We start from the raw sequence: 19,742 nt of genomic DNA on the forward strand, positions 1-19,742 counted from the left end.
AAGATAAATTGCCTTTTTTGGTATGAAAAAAAAAAAGAAAACTCTTGAGGAAATTTTGAATATTGTATATTTTTTCATTACACATTTAGAAATAACATTTTGAGAGTAGTTCAAGAAGTCCGTTCTCTCTGTATGCGCAGTATATATATATATATATATATAAGACTTAGTATATATATATTATGTTAGTAAATAGTCGTATAATCTATAAGAAATGTTTATTTTCGCTTTAGAGAAGCGAACTTTTGTTTAGTCAACATTAAATTGCTTTAATTTTTCATATTTTCAGATATATACACACACACACACGTATATCCATATGTACCTCAGTGAATAAAATAAAATGTAAATTTTTAGGATTCTATACTTTTTGTGGCTTATCTTCGGGCAATAAGTTATTTATTTTGATTAATTAATACAAAGCATTCTGCAAATAATAAATATTCCGCGCGTGTATGTGTTTATATCTATATGTAATTATATCTCTTTATGCAATCCGCACTGAAATGCACAACAAATATGCTTCAAACGAATTGAATTGCAAATTAAAAATCCGTTTGAAATGTGGAGAAAAATGAAAAAAAAAAAAAAACCTAAATAGTCAATTCCAATATATCAATTGTCAAGGCTTTGTCCAGGGGCGTTAAAAACAAATCAGATGAAAGTAAAAACTAACCTAAAAAAATATTTTTAAAGAATAAATTGAAAATTGTGTTTCAAATATTTGAATTATAATTTTATTCAAATCTTTTTTGAATTTTATGTTAAAGCGACTAGCTATAATATAATATGTAATGTATTTTGTTTTTGTTTCTTATTTCTTTTTCTTTTCCTTTTTTTATTGCAAGCAAAATGAAAACAAGTAGTTTTTGACTGCAGCTAATTAAAAAGTGAGCAGAGAACTTCGCGATCCGTTGGCATGGTTAACACACATTAATTTTTAGTTAAAAACAAACAAACAAACAAACAAAATTATAAAAATTACTAAGTAACACAGTTGATATATATTTTTATTTATCGTACCGAAAATCTGAAAGTTTGTCTAGACACACGCACATACATGCACACCCCCACTTTCACACAAACACACACACACACACTCATACACACACACGCTTACTCATGGAGTAACATTCGCTCAGCTTGCTCTAGACATATAAGTACACCCGGCAAATTATCTAAAAATTTCCTAGCTCTGTTCGTATAACATTTGATTTTTGTTGTTGCTTTCGGTTGTTGCTGTTGCTGTAGCTGTTGTTGTTGTGTTTCAAATTTGGGGCTAACCCCTTTTTAGGACGCCCACTAACCGTCCGTCCGCCCAGCGCCCCAAATATCCTGTGGGCTGTCTATCTTCTTATTCAGTTGTGGGCTGTTGCTGTGGCTTCTGCTGCTGTTGTCACTTGGTTTGATGTATGCGGTAGAGTTTTCATCAGCTTAGCCGGCAGCCCCTCCGACTCCTGTTGCTGTTGCTGCTGCTGCTTTGGCTCCTCCTCCTCTGCCCGCTGCTGCTGCTGCTGTTGCTGTTGTTGCATGTGGTTTGTTGCGTTGTAATTTGCTGTTGACGTGAAGCTGTCGCCTTCTATAAAATCAACTGTTTGCCTGCCATCCATCATTGTGCTTGGATTGGCCCAAGCTGCTGCTGCTGCTCCAGTCACAGCCTGGACGTCTGCTCTGTCTTGTTTTGACGTGAAGGCTGCTGCTGCTGTCACTTCTGCTTCTGCTCCTGCTGCTACTTTGTTTTGCTTCGGCTGGTCAGTCGAACTGCTTTCCTTTTCACCTGATGACGACGGCGGCGTCTGCTGCGCTCTTTGAGCTGGCAAATTATTTGCTAATTGCTTTCCCAATGTGGGCAGCAGCAGCAGCTGGGGCTGTGGCTCACTCAGGCTTCCTATTGCTGCTGCTGCTTCTACTTCTCTTGCTGTTGCTATTGCTGTAGTAGTTTCAGGCGTATCCGGCATATTTATAATATCCGCTGCAGCGGAATTTAGATTTTTCAACATCTTAGACACGCCTGCCTGCCCTAGATCCAAACCCAGCTCCAATTGCTGCTCGTCCTGAGCTGTTTCCGCTGTTGCTCCTGCTTTAGCTAATGTTTCTGCTTCAGCTGCTGTTGCTGTTGCTGTTACTCCTGCATCATTGATGCTGTTTGCTGTTGCTGTTGCTGTTGCTGTTGCTGCTGTTGGTGCTGCTGTTGCCGGCTCTTGGTTTCGTCCTTGTCCATGATTTGATTCGACATCTAAAATATGCAAAGAATGGCAAAGTTAGCAATGAAGTAAAGTGAAAATAAAACAGGAAATGACAGGCGCGTTACAATTTACAAAACATTCGTTTCACTGAATACTTTACTACTTCTCCCTCTTCTTCTTCGTCTTCTTCGTCTTCCTCTTCGTCTTCCATTTCTTTTTTGTATTTATTTTGCCAGCGAATTGAGAAATAATTTCATATTATTGTAAACACATAAAGAAGGTAGCCAGAGACAGAGAGGGGGAGCTCTGCTGGGTTGGCAAATGGGTCGGTCGGTCGGTCGGTCGACTGGGCAGCCCATACACTCGCTTCGCATTTATATTTTATATCGTTAATATTGACTACGTTTTATGTGCGAGTGCGACGCCTCTTTGACATTTATTGCCACTCCTTTTTATACCCTGCCGATAGCCGATGACAAAAAAAAAAAAAAAAAAAAAAAAAAAAAAAAATATATATACAAAAGAAACATTGCCAAATTGGGTATAATCCTGTTGGACACTCAATATGCAATGGGATAAATATATTCGGGATAAACTACAGTGGATATTAGTCCGAAATCTTTGTGCATTTTTGATGCAGTGGCTACACATACTTGTACGTTATGGATGATTAAAGACTACAGATTAAAGATTATGGATTATAGATTATAAATCATATCATATTAATATTTAAGTTTTAACTTTTGTGAATTTCGTATTTTAGATTATACATTATTTATTTATTTTTTTTTTACGAATTACTTAGAGAAACTGTTGGGCTGGCGGAAAACTTGAATTTATTTTTTAACTTTAAACAAGTATTTCATTAATAGATTTGCTTCAAAGTTAGTTAAGTTCTAAAAGCGCGATAAATACTTGGCAAAAAATCCAATTTTATTTATATAATTTTGACTAAATCGTGTAATTTACTTCGATCTACTATAAAAATATCAATATAAATAATAATAAAAGAAATACAATGAAATTCAAAAAGGCATTATTATTTACAAATTAGAAATATAAAAACGCAAATTTTAAATCAAATTAAAACAGAAAGACAGTACTCAAAATTTAAAATCCATTTTCTCCTATGCAAATTACGCTTGAGAAGCAGCTTCAGAGAGAGGGAGAGAGACAGTGAGAGAGATAATCGTATCACAGGGTATTTAATCCGCCGCAAACTTGTTTGCACACACGCGAGACTATCAGAGATTTGTGTACATTTACTTTCGGCATTTTTTTTTTTTTTTCTTTTGCTGTGTTCCCTTTTGAATTTGCCACGTTTTCATTTTGGTTACATTTTTTGTTTGTTTGCTGTTGCTGTTGTTGTTGTTTGGTGACTGCGTTTTCGAGTGCAGTTGAAACGAAATATTTAAATTTATCTTCCGGCTGATTGCACACTCGATGGGTACGGAGCGTCACAGTTATTTGTGGCATTAGACTTTTGCCCCAAAAGCGATTTAAAGCCGACGCCAATTGAGTGCAATGAAGTGAACACAGCCGGGCACAAATCGTGTCCAATCATTTACTTAGTTACCTTCATTTGTTGTTGTATCGGTTGCCGTTGCCGTTGCCGTTGTTGTTGCTGTTGTTGCTGCTGCTGCTGCTGCCGCCGCCTGGGCAGCTGTTGCTGCCGCCTGGGCTGCTGCCTGCGCAGCCACCGCGGCAGCATTGGCTGCTGCCACGGCCGCAGCAGCGCGCGTCTGCAGTCCCGGTATGTCGGCCATATTGATGCGCTGCAGCCGCACATGCATCATCTGGCCGTGTCCATGGCCGCGGCCAAGGAATACCCGTCGCTCTGTGGCAAACTGGTCGCGTCCATGCAACCACTGCCCCACCAACGGCAGCCGCCTCAAATTACCCAAAGCATTCGCCAGTGCAGCGCTGGGATTGTTGTGTACGGCCGGTGCAGCAGCAGCGCCGCCTCCACCTCCAGCCGCACCCATTCCGGCTCCAGCTGCTCCGTTTCCAGCTGCCTGGCCCTGACGCTGTGCAGCCAATTGTCTATAGAGTCGCATCACAATGACCCGGGCACGTTGCAGCGCCGCCTGTTGACCAGCTACAGCGGGAGCTGGAGCAGCAGCAGCACCACCAACACCACCACCACCGCCTCCTCCGCCGCCGGCGACAGCAGCAGCAGCAGCTGCTGCATTTGCTTGATTTCGCGTGATGATGAAGACATGACGCTGTGCCATAATGGCGGGCAGCTCGTACCGATGGAAGAAGAATACCATTGAGTGCTAAACAGAGAGAGAGAGAGAGAGAGAGAAAGGAGCGTGAGTCAGACAGAGAGAGGGAGTGAACGAGAGGGGGCGAGGCCGAGAGCCAGTGTGTGTTACGCAATGGAGCTCAGCGCTCAGTTGTCAGGCACGTGACGGGATGCTGTCTACACGTGAGGCCATAGTCAAATAGAGACAGACACACCGAGAGAGTCGGACAACAGACAGTTGAACAATAATGCGCTGGGTAATTTGTCATGCAGCTGACAGGCAGCGCTTGGCTCCAGTTGCGTAAGAATTCGTTTTTGTTTGTGCCTCGCATTATGCAGCAGGAGCAGCAGAAGCAGGAGTAGCAGGAGCAGCATTCGCATAGTTACCTGAATGAAGAGATACGACGAGAGCAGGGCCAGACTACGATATTGTCCACTGAAGCGATAGTGATACGCATAGAAGGCATAATGATATAGGTAGAAGAATCTGTAAGCAAACAAACAAACAAACATTCCATTTCAGTTAATACAACATCGACATCGAACTCCACTTCCTCCACCTCCTGCTGCTCTTCTTTTCGTTTGGATTGCTTTTGGTGCAGCGCCTTGTAACCCTTGTCAAAAAATATGGATACTCTTGGGTGTAGGCCGCGATTACCATTCAATAATATCGTATTTAACATTGCTCAAATAAAAAGCAACAAATTATTGTTTTGTTGTTTTATTGCTGTTTACTTACTGTCCGTCTGTCCGTCTGTCCATCTGCCTGTCTGCTGGCTTCGGCAAATGCCAACTAAGCTGTGAAGAAATGGGTCAGACAGCACGGGAGAAGGAGGAAGGGAGCTAAGGACGGACGGATGGACAGACGAATGGACTGTACTATGGCTATGGCAACAACAGTTGCGAAGCGGCGCAGGCATGACATAAGTAACGCCTTCAACTGACAACAATAACACTTACAACAATTGATATAAATGGCGGATGCCTACACACACTGGCTGGACTATGGAATACCCTGTTTTCTGTTTTAACTCATCTCAAGTAAAGTGAGTCAGGGCAGAGTCAGAAGAGAAGTTAGCCAAAGGAATATTTTGAAGTTTCTCGGACTCTTATATAAGCTTCTATTTAATACTTTAATTCTAATCGTTGCTTATTGTTTGCTTCTTGCTGCTTTCATGACATTCAATTTGCGCCTCGCTTCTCTCTTCAAATTCTTAACCCTGTCTGCTTTCGTATGCAGCTTCTGACAGTTCTTTACAGATTATCTGTATCTACTTTTCTCTATTACTAATGCTGCCCGATTAATCTTAGTACTGCCCATTCTCCCTGCTGTTTCCTGCTTTTCTCTAGTGCCTTCGATACTTCCCATATCTTCGGTACTTCCAATATTTTTCTCGTATTACCTAATTCTTACCGCTACTCTCTACTGCTCCTCGATTTTTTCTAATGCTTGTCTTAATTTCTAACCTATACACTCGATTGCTTCTCGCTTCTTAGCATTGTTCTCAGCTCGTCTCTAATCCTCTCTGCAAATCTTCTGTACTTTTTGCTTCTCTCTAGAGAGCACCGCTTTCACTTTGGTCTAGTGTCATCCAGTACTCTCTTGAAGCAATTATACATGTGCTCGCTCTTTAACTTCTTTCTAAAATTTAATATTTCATTGTTCTAATCTCCCCAGCTCTCGAGGAGAAACCTTAAGCACTTGCTTTATTTCATAAACAAACTTGCTTTTCTTCTCTCTTTGATGTTCGTTTGAGGCGCTTCCTTTACAAACAAATTTAAGTGTACAAATTTGTTTAGACTGTCGCACTTTTTAAGGTTTCTCTCGTCAGATTTTGCAAGTCTTCTCTTGCCTTTGTGAAGCATACGATGCTCATTGAGCTATGTTTTGACTTGGCCCAAAATCTCAAATAACAATTGTCGCTAGCATATGCTATCTATCTGTGTAGATATATACCCAACGATAATTACTATATTTATAGGGTATATTAACAATGGCGAGGACACTCAAGAGGATTTAATAATATAAATAATTGCTGGCGTTGTGTTAGTTGAATTGTTGTTATGCAAGCCAAAGACAACAAATAACAAACACAATGAACGACTGCCCCAATGATAAGGAGCAGGAGCAGGAGGAGGAGGAGGAGCAGGAGGCGACTGGTAGATAGGACTAGAGGAAGCAGACAGGACAAAGCCATAGCCATAACCATAAGCAGCGTAAGCAACAGCAACGGAGAGTCGTCAAGAGTATCCGGCGGAATTCAACTTTAATTTATTTTTACAATGCCGCTGGACATTGCGACATTAGGTGTGGGCGTGGGCGTGGGCAAGGGCGGTCATGATTGAGTTATGTTATTGAATTTAATTTGAGTTGATTGTGCACACACACACACGTACACGCACACGCACACAAAAGAGACAGAGACGGAGACAACGAACATCACAATCGACAGCGACAAATGAAGACACACGACACTTATTTGGCTCGTAAGCCTTTCCAGTGGGCGGCAGCTGGCGTCATGTGGCATGTGGCGGCATTATGGACACATCGTGCCAAACGCCTTGCACCATCAACCGACACACACTTTGCAACCCGTAGTAAAGCGTGGTGAGCGATAAGTAAGGACTTGGTAATACTCTGAGATTTTATATACATTTGACATGCAAATTTATGATAATAGAAGGGAAACTTGATTTGATCTCTGGCTTTCTCTCTCTCTTTTGGGTTTGAGTGAGATATGCGAAAATCGAAATTATATTCATGTACATATGATATATCAATAGCCCTATAACAAGTTTCATTTCTGTGGCTTCTAAAGTTCTTGAGTTATTTATAATATAAGCCAGTCATAAAGAGTTATTCAGAAAGTGAAGTATACCCAATTATACAGTATATACAGTATATGACGATTATACAGTATATGATGAGCAACATAATTGTTATATTAATAGGTTGTATAGTTCTTGAGTTTTAATATATTAAAATCATATGTAGGAGATATTAGGAATCTTTGTACAGGAGATAATGAAGTATATATTAAATACCATTTCGATAGCTTTTATAGTTCCTGAGTTAGACATAAAATAATCAACTCATAAGATCTTTATAAAGAGGAGGATCCTTCTTATTGATACAGTGTTTGATGCTATGTTGTATAGTTATGTATAAAAATTCTTGAGCTATCTATAAAGCGAGAAGTCTGCTGAAGAAGATTTTTGAAAAGTGAAATATTTCTACACTCTAGAGGTAGTTGAGTATTAACTTCAATAGCTCTATTTTTTACAGTCTTTGATGTTTGCTATTAAAACATAATTCTTATGGATATGAAGAAAAGGAAAAAAAAGTGTTGCAGCTTCCATCTTTGCTCAATGAGCTTGCAAGAAGTTTTTAAAGTAATATTATCAGAGATCTTAATATGCATATACTTATATAGCGTACACTCTCTCCCTGTCGCTTGTCACATGCTTAAGCATAAAACCAATTTAACCCTGTTTGTGCCATTGTGTGCGGCGCTTAGTTCAGGGTATGCATGGAAAAAGAATAAAATCAACCCGAAGACACGTAGACAACACTTATCGCTTGTTCGTTTCCGTTTCATTCGTTTTCCTAATGTTGCGTAGCGTTGACAAGCGTCAAGCGGGCGGAACAGTCAGCTCCTTACCCATCCCGACCCGACCCGGACCGACCCTGCCCTCCCCTGTCGTTGCCTTGCCACAGCCAGCGGCGTGTCGCAACGGATGTGCGCTGAGGAAGTGCTATTGGGATTCATATCCTTCGACCGAACGGAAATGAGGGCAAATGATGTTGCAGCAGCAGCAGCAGCAGCAGAGACAGAGACAGAGACAGCGGCGACAGACGTAAACTGCCTGTAGAAAAGGGGCAGGAACAAGGAGCGGGAAGAGAGACAGAGAGAGAGAGAGAGAGAGAGAGAGAGAGAGACTGCAGGAGGGGTTTAGACACTGGTTAACAGCTCAACTGTTGCATGTGCGAATGTGTGGGCGCGTTGCATGCTTAAATAAGCAGACCCCACCTCACCTCCCACCGCCCATCCGCCGAGCCAAACAAACTGTCAGACAGCAGCCAACAGCTAACAGGTGCCACGGGGCAGGTGGGTGCACACTGATCCGATCGGCGCTGTCAGAAGTGTTTATTTGCTGCCAGCAAACACAAGCAACAGCAAAGGAAGACGAAGATGAAGATGAAGGCAGAGACGAAGACGAAGACGGAGTTGCAGCTGTTGCAAGAGTTGTATTCCACACATATAATGGCTAAAGTGCTCAATGAGCTTGCAAGCACTTGAGCTACACACACATACACACACACCCACACACCCACATACATACAGAGCATTTGCATATTGGTTAAATCGTTTGAGTGGAATGCCATATGAATATTACGATGTTGGCCAAGTGCGCTTGCCGCATTAATCCAGACGATTTGTGTAAAGTGCAACGGTAAATGCGCATACCTGTTGCTGCATTAATTGATTAGAATCGATTTGCGTGCGGTGCACTCAGATAGAAAGGTAACAAAAAAATGTCCACATGAATCAACAACTATGTGTGTGCTCCACTAGATCTGTGCCAGCTTCTCTTTTAAACTATAACTCAAAGATCTTTTAGTCCATTTTTTCTTAGTTTTCTTTGCGTTGATATAAACAAGTAAGAACGTTGCAGTCGGGCGATACCGATTGCAGAAGACTCATTCACAGCCCAAACGCTGTCAACCAGAGTATATAGTGCAATTTTCAAGTCTAGTGCGCAACAAAAAACAGGGCATGATCCCATTTAAAATGGGAAAATCATCGATAGCTATTGCTATGATCATTGCATAATTGCATTCAAATTACATGCATATGTATATAATTTATACAATTTTGACTTTTAATAATATACATGTATTTATATCCATATATTGGATACCGGCTTCAAGCTAGCAGCAGATCAGCGCGATTTTACTATACATGTGCACACACTCATCGTCTATTCTATGCGTACAGACAGAAGCGCGCCTTTTCTCACATTCTTAGAATTTCGATTGATTTCTGGACTTTCTAGCCGTTACTGTAGTTTTGTCTGATGACGCTCTCTTATTAAGCTATTCTATTTTAGCAGCTGAGTGCTCGAGCAAAGCAATGGCGCGGGTGCTAAGGGCGACGCAAGTAACGTTAGAGTAGGGAGGTTCGAACCTCTACTATGTTTTTTTTTTTTTTTCATACATTTTTCGTTTTTTATAAAATAGATATTTTATTGGGAAGGTGCGAGCTTGACTGAATGGCACTTAATACTTTTCATTTTCTTAGTCGAATAATTTTATAAGTTTAAATTTGTTTCTTCTTAAATAGCCCTCAAATACATATATGCAAATACATACATATGTATATATGTAAGTCTGCACGCGTAGCATCAAGCATTCCAGCCTTATACACGCGCTCATTTGTATGTGTGTATGTATGCACACATAAATGCGTACTCTAGCATATTCTAAGAATCTCGTTGCGATTGATTTGTCTTTGCATTGTTTTTGAATTTCCAGCCACCACTCTGGCTTTTCTTTGCTATGTGGCGTCATAACAATAATGTGATTTCGTTTTAACTTCTATTGATCGAAACGACGCGGTGGTGCTGTAGGCTGAAGCGCCGACGACCATTATTTTAGCTATTTTGACAAACATGCTGTTTGGGTTGGGTGCGAGTTCAAATCCCGCGGAAAACACTTTTTTGTAAATTGCAAATTTTTGTTATTTTAGCTTCTTTTAAATTTTTTTAAATTCATAAAAATGTTTCCTTTTGTATTATGAATATCTATTAAGCTTATTTATATGTACAAATGCATAAATAGATGGCTGACGCATATAAATGTCGCGATACGGGCACTGTAAATGCCGATTGCCACGCCCCTAGTGGCCGTCGACTCCTCAATTTTAGCCAGTTCTTAGAACGAGTAACCGGTTACCTAAATGCAAAATTTGAATTCTTACGCTCAAAAAATGTGAAAATTACAGGGTATTTTTCGATATGCCACGCCCCTAAAGAGGCTTAAAAATTATTTTTGGGGCATCGATAGAGGAGGCTACCAGTAACTTAACTATCCAAATTTGAAGCTTCTAGCTCTTAAATTGTAGGAGATATAAACTTTTGCGGTTTGCCACGCCCCCTATGGGCGGACATATATCTACCATAGCTCGTTGGACTTGGGTGATCAACCCGCGTATATATACCAAATTTCAGATCTCTAGCATCAATAGTGCCTAAAATATAGCAGAATTCGAAAAATCACTATATCTTCAGGTCCGATTTGCCACGCCCCTAAGGGACGTAGATATATAATTTTTTCACCCATCTTCAAAGAATTAAAACATTAGCTTACGTGCAAAATTTCAGCATTCTAGGTTTATAACTTTAGGAGATACAGTTTTGTCCGATTTGCCACGCCCCTAATGGGCGGAGATATATCCGCCATAGCTTGTGATCTTGGGTGGTTGGCGCGGACCTACATACCAAATTTCAGCTTTCTAGCTCTTCAACAAACATGATTTCTGGTATATCGGAAAATGCATTTTCCGATTTGCCACGCCCCTAGTGGGCGGATCGGGAAAATTTTAACACTTTATAAATCGGAGATATACACGAGTATGTGTTCCAAATTTCAAGTCTCTAGCTTCAATAGCGCCGAAATAGATTGCGTTCATACGGACAGACGGACAGACGGACAGACGGACAGACGGACGGACAGCAAGACGGACATTGCACAAAACCAATATACTCATTTCACTTTCGTGAATGAGTCTAAAAATATAATAATAATAATATTACTAATATTACTTCAGCTAGCTGGCATAATTAAAATTAAATTATCTTTCATTTGTAATAAGAAAAACAAAACTTTTGAAACTCTCAGAAGCAGAGCTAATGCTTAAAACAAAATCTCTGTTAACAACAAAATGTTAAGCCTAATGCAAAGTGCAGAAAAATTAATCATGTTAAGTGCATGTTGTTTTAAGCTTGATACTTTAAGAAATGTTAGACAATCAATATTATATAATTATTTTAAAATATAAAGGAAAAATACTAGGCATACCAAGAATTTAATTTGTGAAATAAAAGAAACCATATGAAAGTATATATAATAATCATATTAGAATCAGACTTTGAAAGCAAATTGTAGACATGAATCTAAACAATTACAGCATTCTCAACTCAGTCATGTAATTTAATTGACTCATGAAATGAAATCGATTCATTATAATTAATTACGTAATCATTATTCCTATGCTGCAATAACAAACTCGACTCGCAATATGTCAAAGGCTGCGCCAAAAATTGATTGAAATTTTTAGAAGTACAATCAAAAATACCAAATAACAGAGGATGCAGGCACTCAGCACACACACACACATAGAAATACACCCACATGCAATTGTTGTAAAAACGTGACAAATATTAACGAATTTTCGGAAAAATCTGATTCACTTAATTGAAATATAACAAAGCTGAAGTACAATGGCATACAAATAATGGAGGTGTATATGTGTGCATGCGTGTGTGTGTGTGTGAGCGTGTGTCCATTGATAAATGCGTGTAAACGATCCATTTTCATGCATAAATTGAAGCAGTCGCTCATGTTGCATAGAAGGGCACGTTGCGCATACGCCGCGTTTGACAAACAAACAAACAAACAAAACAAAAGAATACAGAAAATAAAGAAAAAAAAAAGAATTACAAAAAAGGAGAAAAACAACAAGAGGCAGCAGCGGGGAGGGAGGTGGGAAAATATGGGAAAGGAAAAGCAAACAAGCTGAAACTATAACGCGTATAACAATGAAGCGATTTTGCCTCGTTACGAACACTCATCAACTGCACCTTTGAACAACAAGAGCAGCACAGGTATGAGAGGAAGGGGGGCTTGAGGGGCCAAAGGATATGCGTGGCAAGAGGCCAGGCCACTTCAGCGCCCCGGGCATTCCAGTTCGAGTTCGAGCTCGAGCCAGAGCTCGAGGCGTTGGCTCGCGGACAAAAGTTATGGCAGCAAAACAAACTTGACGCAATTATACTTTGCGTAACATGATCTCAATCAACACGAAAAACAAGGACTGAACATAAGGTGAGGCGCTGCAGGTTAAGGGGTAGCACCCACCGCACCCCCACCTCCATCGCCAGCTCACCGCCAATGGTTGCCAACGACGTTGACGTTGACGTTCTGGCTAAATGCGCGCGAACTGGGTAAAAGGACGCCGCCAAAGTAGGAAGCAGGCTCATTGGGTTTAACAAGCAAACAGATCTATATATACTTATGGCATAAATATGTATTATATAGAGTGTAGATGTCTGTGTGTGTGTGTATGTGTGTGTGCGTGTGTATTTGTAGGGAGCTACGCATAACAAGCGTGTAAACAACAGCAAAAGGCGCGCCACAGCAGCTGAGTGGGAATGGGCTGACGGCGTGTCCTTCGCAGCTACTTGAAACGCGCGACTGTTACAAATTTGCCCCGAACTCGCAACCCGAACCCGAACCCGAACCCGAACTTGAACCCAACCAAAAAGTACCCCTTCCACAGCTACCGCTGCCACTGCCACTTCTGCTCCTGCTGCTGTTGTCTTGATACAATTTGCTCTTTGAAGCCGCCAATACCACGCGATTCTGTGAAGTCCGTCCGTCCAATTCGTCTATCTGGTCTGTCCGTCCATCTGGCGTTGCCTCGGCTCGTCTGTCCGTCAATCTGCGCAAGACGTCGCCTCGCCTCGCCTCGCCTTGTGCCCTTTTTGTACACTTTTGCAGCTCATTTAATACGTGTCGTCTGCCCCGTGCCGTGGCAACCAGATTTAAGCACAAAAGCAGCATTACGGCTGCGTCACTGAAAGCCGCAGGGCAAAAGTCAGAGCAGGAGCAGGAGCAGGAGCAGCAGCAGCAGCAGCAGGGGCGGTACGGATTCAATAAGGGAGGGGTCGGGGGGGCGGTGGGCGCCGTATCGCCGGCGACAAGCCTCAAACAAGCTGGGCGGGCGGCCAAAGGGGTGTGCCAAATTATGCTCGTCTATACATTTTGGCGCCTGCTCGTTAAACGGCGATTAACAGAATTATTCTTAAGCGTGCCACAAACGAGTTGCTTTGATGCCACTTTAAAGTCGCTGACGGTAGTCAATTAGGGCGTAAATACCTGAGTGCGTCACACTTACACCTGCCCCAGAAGCTAATGCAAGCTGCTGCTGCTGCTGTTGGAGTTGTTGTTGCTGTTGCTGCTGCTGCTGTTGGAGTTGTTGTTGTTGTTGTTGCTGCTGTTGCAACGCTTGCAACTATCTAAGACATATGGCTTAAGCCGGGCTAATTAACGCAGCTGGCGCATTTCGTTGGCCTTAAAGCGAACTTCAATCGCAGCTAACCGCAAACAGGCAACCAAAATGGCAGCACTACCAGAGAGAACTTTACTTCGTTACCCTTTCTCTTTCCTTTACTCCCTCGCCCTCTCCCTCTCTCTCTCGCCATAACCCATAACCGCAACAGCAGCAGCAGCAGCAGCAAAAAACAGGAAGTGAAAGGCAAAAGGTCTAAAGTGGAAACCCCCTTCGATTGCTTCGGGCGGTCAATAACAGCAAAATTAAACCGTACCAAAGTACACACACACACAAACACACACATACACACAGAAGCAAACAAACAGGATGTGTGTGTGTGTGCGTGGGTACATGCATGATGAGCTCAACCAATATGTTTTGACTTTTTACAAAATTAATTTTTACTTGTGCTGCTGTAGGACGAAGGGGGTGCCCGGCTGGGATGAGGGGAGGGGGCGTGGCAGAGGACAAAAAATCTGCATATGCCTTGACTTGGCTACTTCAATGGGGATATTCTTTGGCTACTTCTGGCCTTAGCAAATGCATCTTGGCCAACTCCGCGCCTTTGAATAGGTAAACATATATATAGAGCTATATGAATATGAATATGAATACGAGTATGAATATGAGCTTGAATATGTGAATATGAATATATGCATATATCAACAGTGAGAGCAGCGCTGCTCAAACTTCAACCTAATATCTAAACATTTCTGATTGCTTTGATTCCATGTTAAAGGCGCCCAAGGCAAACGGAGGGGGAGGGGGGAGGGGGAGAGCTGGATCTGGAGCTGAAGCTGAAGCTAGAGAAGCGAAAGGGAATCTGAAAACGGCAGCTGAAATCGATATTATCTCGAAATGTAATTTAAATTATACTGTGGAGATTTTTCTACCTAATTATCCATTATTATCCACATTTAATTAGAAACACAAATGACAGCTGAATGTAATTTGCATTAGATGTGGTAATCAAAGCCGCAGCTAAATCGAAATCGAAATCGAAATCCAGATGAAAACGTAATCACAAATTGATGAAATCTAATCTGAGCTGAAAAGGTTTGCAAACAATACCTCGAAAAAAAAAAATATATATATTATTTAAAACTAAAAAATTCAATTCAACAGCGACTTTAAAGCAACGAAATTTGTGGGATTATGGGAAAATCAGGAGATAAATGCGAATATAGTATGAAGAAATACAGAGAGAAGAGGAGAGAGTACAGAAGAGAGTTATGAAGGAAGAGGGAAAAGAATGAGGGAGTATGGTGACAGAGAAGGAAATAATTCGAAAGAGATATGAAGAGAGAAGAATGGACAGACAAAATTAAATAAGAAGAGAGCGAGAGAAAAACAGAAATGTTAGAGAGTGAAATTGAGGGAGTGAAGAGTAAAGAAGAGTAAAGTTGGAAGAGTGAAGAAACAAGTGTAGTAAGACTTCGATCCTTTACTATAATGCCCATCAATAGAAAGAGAAGAAAGACAAAGTGAAGACGACACTTTAACAGAAGAGACATCGAGACAAAAACAAAGGACAGAGAATGAAAAGACTCTGGAAATAAAAATAGAAGGAAAGAGGAAGCACAAATAGGGAGAACAAAGCTACAAGAAGACAGAGAGGTTAGAGAGATATTTACAGGCAACACAGAGACAGAAGTAGAGAGGGAGATAGAGAGAGAAAGAAACACACAGACTCTAAATCCACTGCAAAATGCAGATGATTGAGAAATCCTACAAATCCCTAACAAAACGCTTCAGTTAAAACTTTAATGCATATACTAGAAATGAATATATTAAAGAGCATTGCAAAAAAGTTATTGATTTATTGCTATTGATAGTCAGACAAAGTGTAATGAGATATTTTGAAGGTAAATATTTTTAGCCAGATAAGGATAATAAAGCACAGAAGACAGGGGAGGGGTGCAGTTTATATGCAGGCAAAGCTGGCTAAGTATATTAGCAAGGACTGGCGTAGGTGCAGGAAATACGAGCATTACGATATACGATATTCAATTATATTTTAATGGAGCTTTTTTCCCAGGGCACTGCAAGGCAAGGCCAACACCTGGAAGATGCTGCAAGCAGTTGGTTGCTTGCACAACAGAGAGGCAGCAGGGAAATCCGTGGTGGCACGCTTAAATGCCGTAATAAACAGCTAATATTGGGCGTAAGTGGGCGTGGCACGGGTACATTTTGCGGCAATGAATGTTTAATGAATATAAATACGGCAGCTGCTCGAACCGAGCGCCACATTGATGGCCTTTTAATTCGGGCGCAAATTACGCAAAATCAACACCAAAATTTAAGAGGCAGAGGAATGGGGAAGGGGGAAGGAGGGAAGCGGGGTCAGTGAATAGTGATTGGTAAATGCCAGGGCATGAATTTCTAATGGAGCTCGGCTCTCATAAACAGCAAACAGACAGACGCAGGCTGACCGAGCGAGTGCGAGCGAGAGAGAGAGAGACAGAGGGGGACGGAGAGCGAGTCGAATAAAGGGAATAGTCGAGTGTCTTTTTGAATTATTGATGGACGCAATGTTTGAAAAATCTTGTTGCTGCTGTTGATGCCGTTGGGGGGTGGCGAGTGGCGAATGTTGGGTGAGATTTTCCAAAATAATTTCCTAGCTGTTCGCCTCTCAATTATGCAAAGTGCGCGCAATAAACCGCAAAGTAGCTCGTCCCCAGCCACAATTCGCGGAACCAGACGAGGCTAAAAAAAAGATTGATCAAAATAAAAGGAGAGAAGAGAACACGGGAAAGGGGGTAAACGGTTTTAGAGTCGCGTCCACTTTTCGCTTGTCGGCCCGATTGAGTTTTGTATGACGTGCGTGGTCATTAATGTTTATAGGAGCTGCCCCCGGCTCCATGGCCCCACAGCCCCGCTGTCCTCTTCTGTACAATTTTTTCTGTAGGTTTTCACTTATTCCATTTTGTGTTCGCAGCTATTACAAACAAGTTTATTTAAATGTTTGCTAATGGCGCGGCCCAGTTGAGGTTTGGGGTTCTGGAGTTTGGGGTTTGGAGCTGGGCTGGGGGTGGGGATGGGTACTGGGTTGACTGGTGCTTGGGTTACGCTTGTTGACTTAAGTGATGAAATTCTGTGTTCTCTATATGTGTGTGTGTGTGTGAGTGTGTGTGTTTGTGTGTGCCGGCGGAGGGTCTTTGGTGTTGTGTTGGTCGATTTGCTGTGGCCCCGGGGGAGGCTTGCGCAAGCCAAGTTAATTTTCAAATAACAACCAAACGAAACGAAACGAAACGCAACGCAACCAAACGAAACGCAGTGTGAAATACGTCCTGGACATGGAGTGAAAAGAAAAGAAAATATGCGAACAAAACGAAATGAACTGTTAAGTGCTGAGGGGGATAGCTCAGCGCAGCTCAGTTCAGTTCAGCTCCGGTCAGGTTAGTCCGAAGACAGCAGCCGGACATTGGGCGGACAGCAAAGGATTGCGATGCCCCGGCTTCGGCTTCGACTTAATGTAATTGAATTTGTCATTTGTTCTGGCGCACAGACGATTGCACAAGCAGCAAAAAATAAAAATAAAAATGAGGGAAAACAAATGGCACAAAAAACTGTTGCAGCAACAGCTGTCCGCAGTCTCTGTCTGCCTCCCGGTCTACTACGCACCTGAGCCAATGGCGTTTCGTAATGGTCGTGTGGCAGCAGATGGCATCAAATTGATCCGCGATCCAGACAATCAATATTATATAGAAAGCAGTTGTTGTATCATTGAAGAACTCCGACATGATGGCCTCCATGCCTGAAAAGATTCAACAGAAATTTGCGCTCAACAAGAGATAAGCTGCATATGCCGGGTATTTATGCACACCTACGAGCGCCAGTATGACCGTCAGTAGGGGCGCGATGGGGAAGCGGGCCGAGACATTGTACTCCAGCATTTGCAGCAGATCCACTGCGAAAGGTTAACAAATTTGATTAAAGTACTCAGAGATGAAACGCTTAACTAGCTACCTATAAACACAAAGATCTGATGATGCGAGTAGCGCAACAGCATGGACACCGAAAACGTCTGTAAAGAGTTTATAAAATTAGTAAATATATACACATGAATATTATAAACGACATACAAAGAGCAACATGACCAAGAATGCAGCTGGATAGCTGCTCCAGGCAGCCCACCACATGGACACGAAACGATAGTGCTCGCCCGTAATCACGTTACGCAGGTAGCCCTTGTTGTCCTCCTTCTCGGCCACAGTGCGCACCGAAGCCATTAGCAAGTCATCATAGCTGCCAATTGGCCAAACAAGTTAATTAAAAGCTTTTAATTTAGATCAAATCGAAATTACCCCAGCAAACGCTTGAGCAGGTAGCGCGTCAGTCTATCGCCAAAGCAGGGATTCGAATTGGGGTCCAGCTGCACAGTCAGCACGGGTATGTTCAATCTTTTGCGTGTGTCGGCGGAGAGACGCAGGTGGCCGTACTCCAGCGAATACTCAACAATATATTGCTCATCTGCAAGCGAATTACATATAGTATTATTAATCACACTTATCATATTTAGCTAATAAACTTATATACCATCATCGTCGTCAGCCTTGAGTGGTATAGCGCTGGGATGCTCGTAGCTATCCAGTATATTGACAGCATCGAAATAGTAGTACAGACTCTCGTTGCCATAGGCGAAATTGGGTCGCACCGGCAAGCCCAGTTTGCGTAGTATCGTCTCGTAGCGCTTCAGCCTGTTGTGATTGTCCAGTGTTTGTGGTCCAATGCCATAGTAGCTGCAAGTCAAGCAACAAATGAGATTCAGTAATATATTACGATATCGGATTTCATACTAAGTATGCTTAAGCGCCAGCACCAGCTGCTGATCGGACTTAATGCGCTGCCATATGGCACGCTTCTCGGCCAAGTGTGGTATTATTTCCACACGGATAACGCCATCGCGTGGCCAATTCTGCACGTCCTGCAGGCAGGTGCAGGGATTCTTTATAAATGCCGTGTGTATGTAAACCAAAGTGAAGAAGAACACCAAAGCCTTTAGCAGCAGCAGAAACTCAATTGCCATTTGTATCTTGCTGCAATAGAAGAGAGAGAGGGAGAGAGTTTCTTTAATTATGTATCCGTAATTAACTCTTTGATCACTTACCGTGGCACTAACTCTGCATAGGTGGCTGCTACACGAAAGTAAATGGCATGAAATAGGCGATCCCGCATGTTCATCATGTTGTTCTACAAATTGTCAAAGATAAGCATTGCTGTGCATGTGTGCATGAGTGTGTGTGTGTGTGTGCATGTGCGTTCTTACTTGGCCAACACCTCCGCCTACTCCTAACCCGCCGGCAGGCATTCCGCCAGCGAGCACACGATTACGGCCGTTGATGTTATTGATTGCATTCGCCACGGCTATTTCGGCCGCATTTTCGGGCATGCCACCACCAGCAGCATCGGCCATGGCTTACTACGCACCGAAGGTGGTTTTCAATCAAGTTTCTGGTGAGAAAACACTTCCGTGTCTTTTTGGCGACCGTCTTCCGTAGTCAGTCGTCAGCCCCCCACCCCGAATTTGTCTAAAAATTAATGTTTGTACAGCTGATGTTGTTGTTGTTGCTGCTGTCGTCGCTGTTGATATCGCTGATGATGTTGCTCTCGTTTCGTTGGGTGCCCGTTATAGCTGTCATCAGCTGCTCCAATCTAGTGCTTTGTCAAATTATTGAATGTAAAATATTTGTTTGATTATTTGCAACTAATAAATAAAAAAGAGACTGGAATTGCTTACCATTATTGTGAGTTATATGTTGTTGTCAAAGCAAGGCTGCCAACTCGTTATACTCGTCAGTCAAGTAACCGGTATTTAGTAACGAGTCGCAGGTCATGCAATAATATAATTTGCAGCCGAATTAATGTAAAAAATTTTAATAAATCGCAAATGTCTACCATTTAAATTAAATCAATATTTCCCCAATTCAATAATATTCAATTTTTGATTATCATACAGCTAGTCAATACTGTTTG

General features: G+C 41.9%; 1 protein-coding gene across 3 annotated transcripts; it reads right to left on the bottom strand.

Annotated features, from left to right (window-relative positions):
• Nucleotides 1-981: 981 nt before the first annotated feature.
• On the bottom strand, nt 982-19,654 carry LOC108615403 (membralin). Of its 3 annotated transcripts, none has more exons than XM_089469390.1 (14): nt 19,507-19,654; nt 19,036-19,427; nt 18,877-18,959; nt 18,566-18,805; nt 18,306-18,508; nt 18,074-18,239; nt 17,852-18,014; nt 17,736-17,793; nt 17,593-17,676; nt 17,391-17,523; nt 4,822-4,921; nt 4,368-4,465; nt 3,763-3,818; nt 982-2,236 (listed from the first exon to the last, which is right to left on the bottom strand). In XM_089469390.1, exons 2-14 carry the CDS (start codon nt 19,180-19,182, stop codon nt 1,359-1,361), a joined length of 2,409 nt encoding a protein of 802 aa, XP_089325516.1. In that variant the 5' UTR covers nt 19,183-19,427; nt 19,507-19,654; the 3' UTR covers nt 982-1,358. The 3 variants fall into 3 exon arrangements, with proteins under 3 accessions (XP_089325516.1, XP_089325515.1, XP_017865358.1); XM_089469389.1 differs by having other exon boundaries at nt 3,763-3,821; XM_018009869.2 differs by having other exon boundaries at nt 3,763-4,465.
• Nucleotides 19,655-19,742: the final 88 nt, after the last annotated feature.

The sequence above is a fragment of the Drosophila arizonae genome, chromosome 5, assembly GCF_054131065.1.
Source record: "Drosophila arizonae isolate 15081-1271.41 chromosome 5, UAZ_ARI_1.0, whole genome shotgun sequence".
Lineage (NCBI taxonomy): Eukaryota > Metazoa > Arthropoda > Insecta > Diptera > Drosophilidae > Drosophila > Drosophila arizonae.

Bases quoted from the DNA above. Each gene is read 5' to 3' on its own strand.
- LOC108615403 (XM_018009869.2), bottom strand. From the start codon at position 19,182: ATGGCCGATGCTGCTGGTGGTGGCATGCCCGAAAATGCGGCCGAAATA. The intron at 17,524-17,592 runs GTGTGCATAAAT...GAATCTTTTCAG, and splicing joins GGTCATACTGGCGCTCGTAG to GCATGGAGGCCATCATGTCG. The intron at 2,237-3,762 runs GTAACTAAGTAA...TGCATATTTTAG, and splicing joins CGATACAACAACAAATGAAG to ATGTCGAATCAAATCATGGA.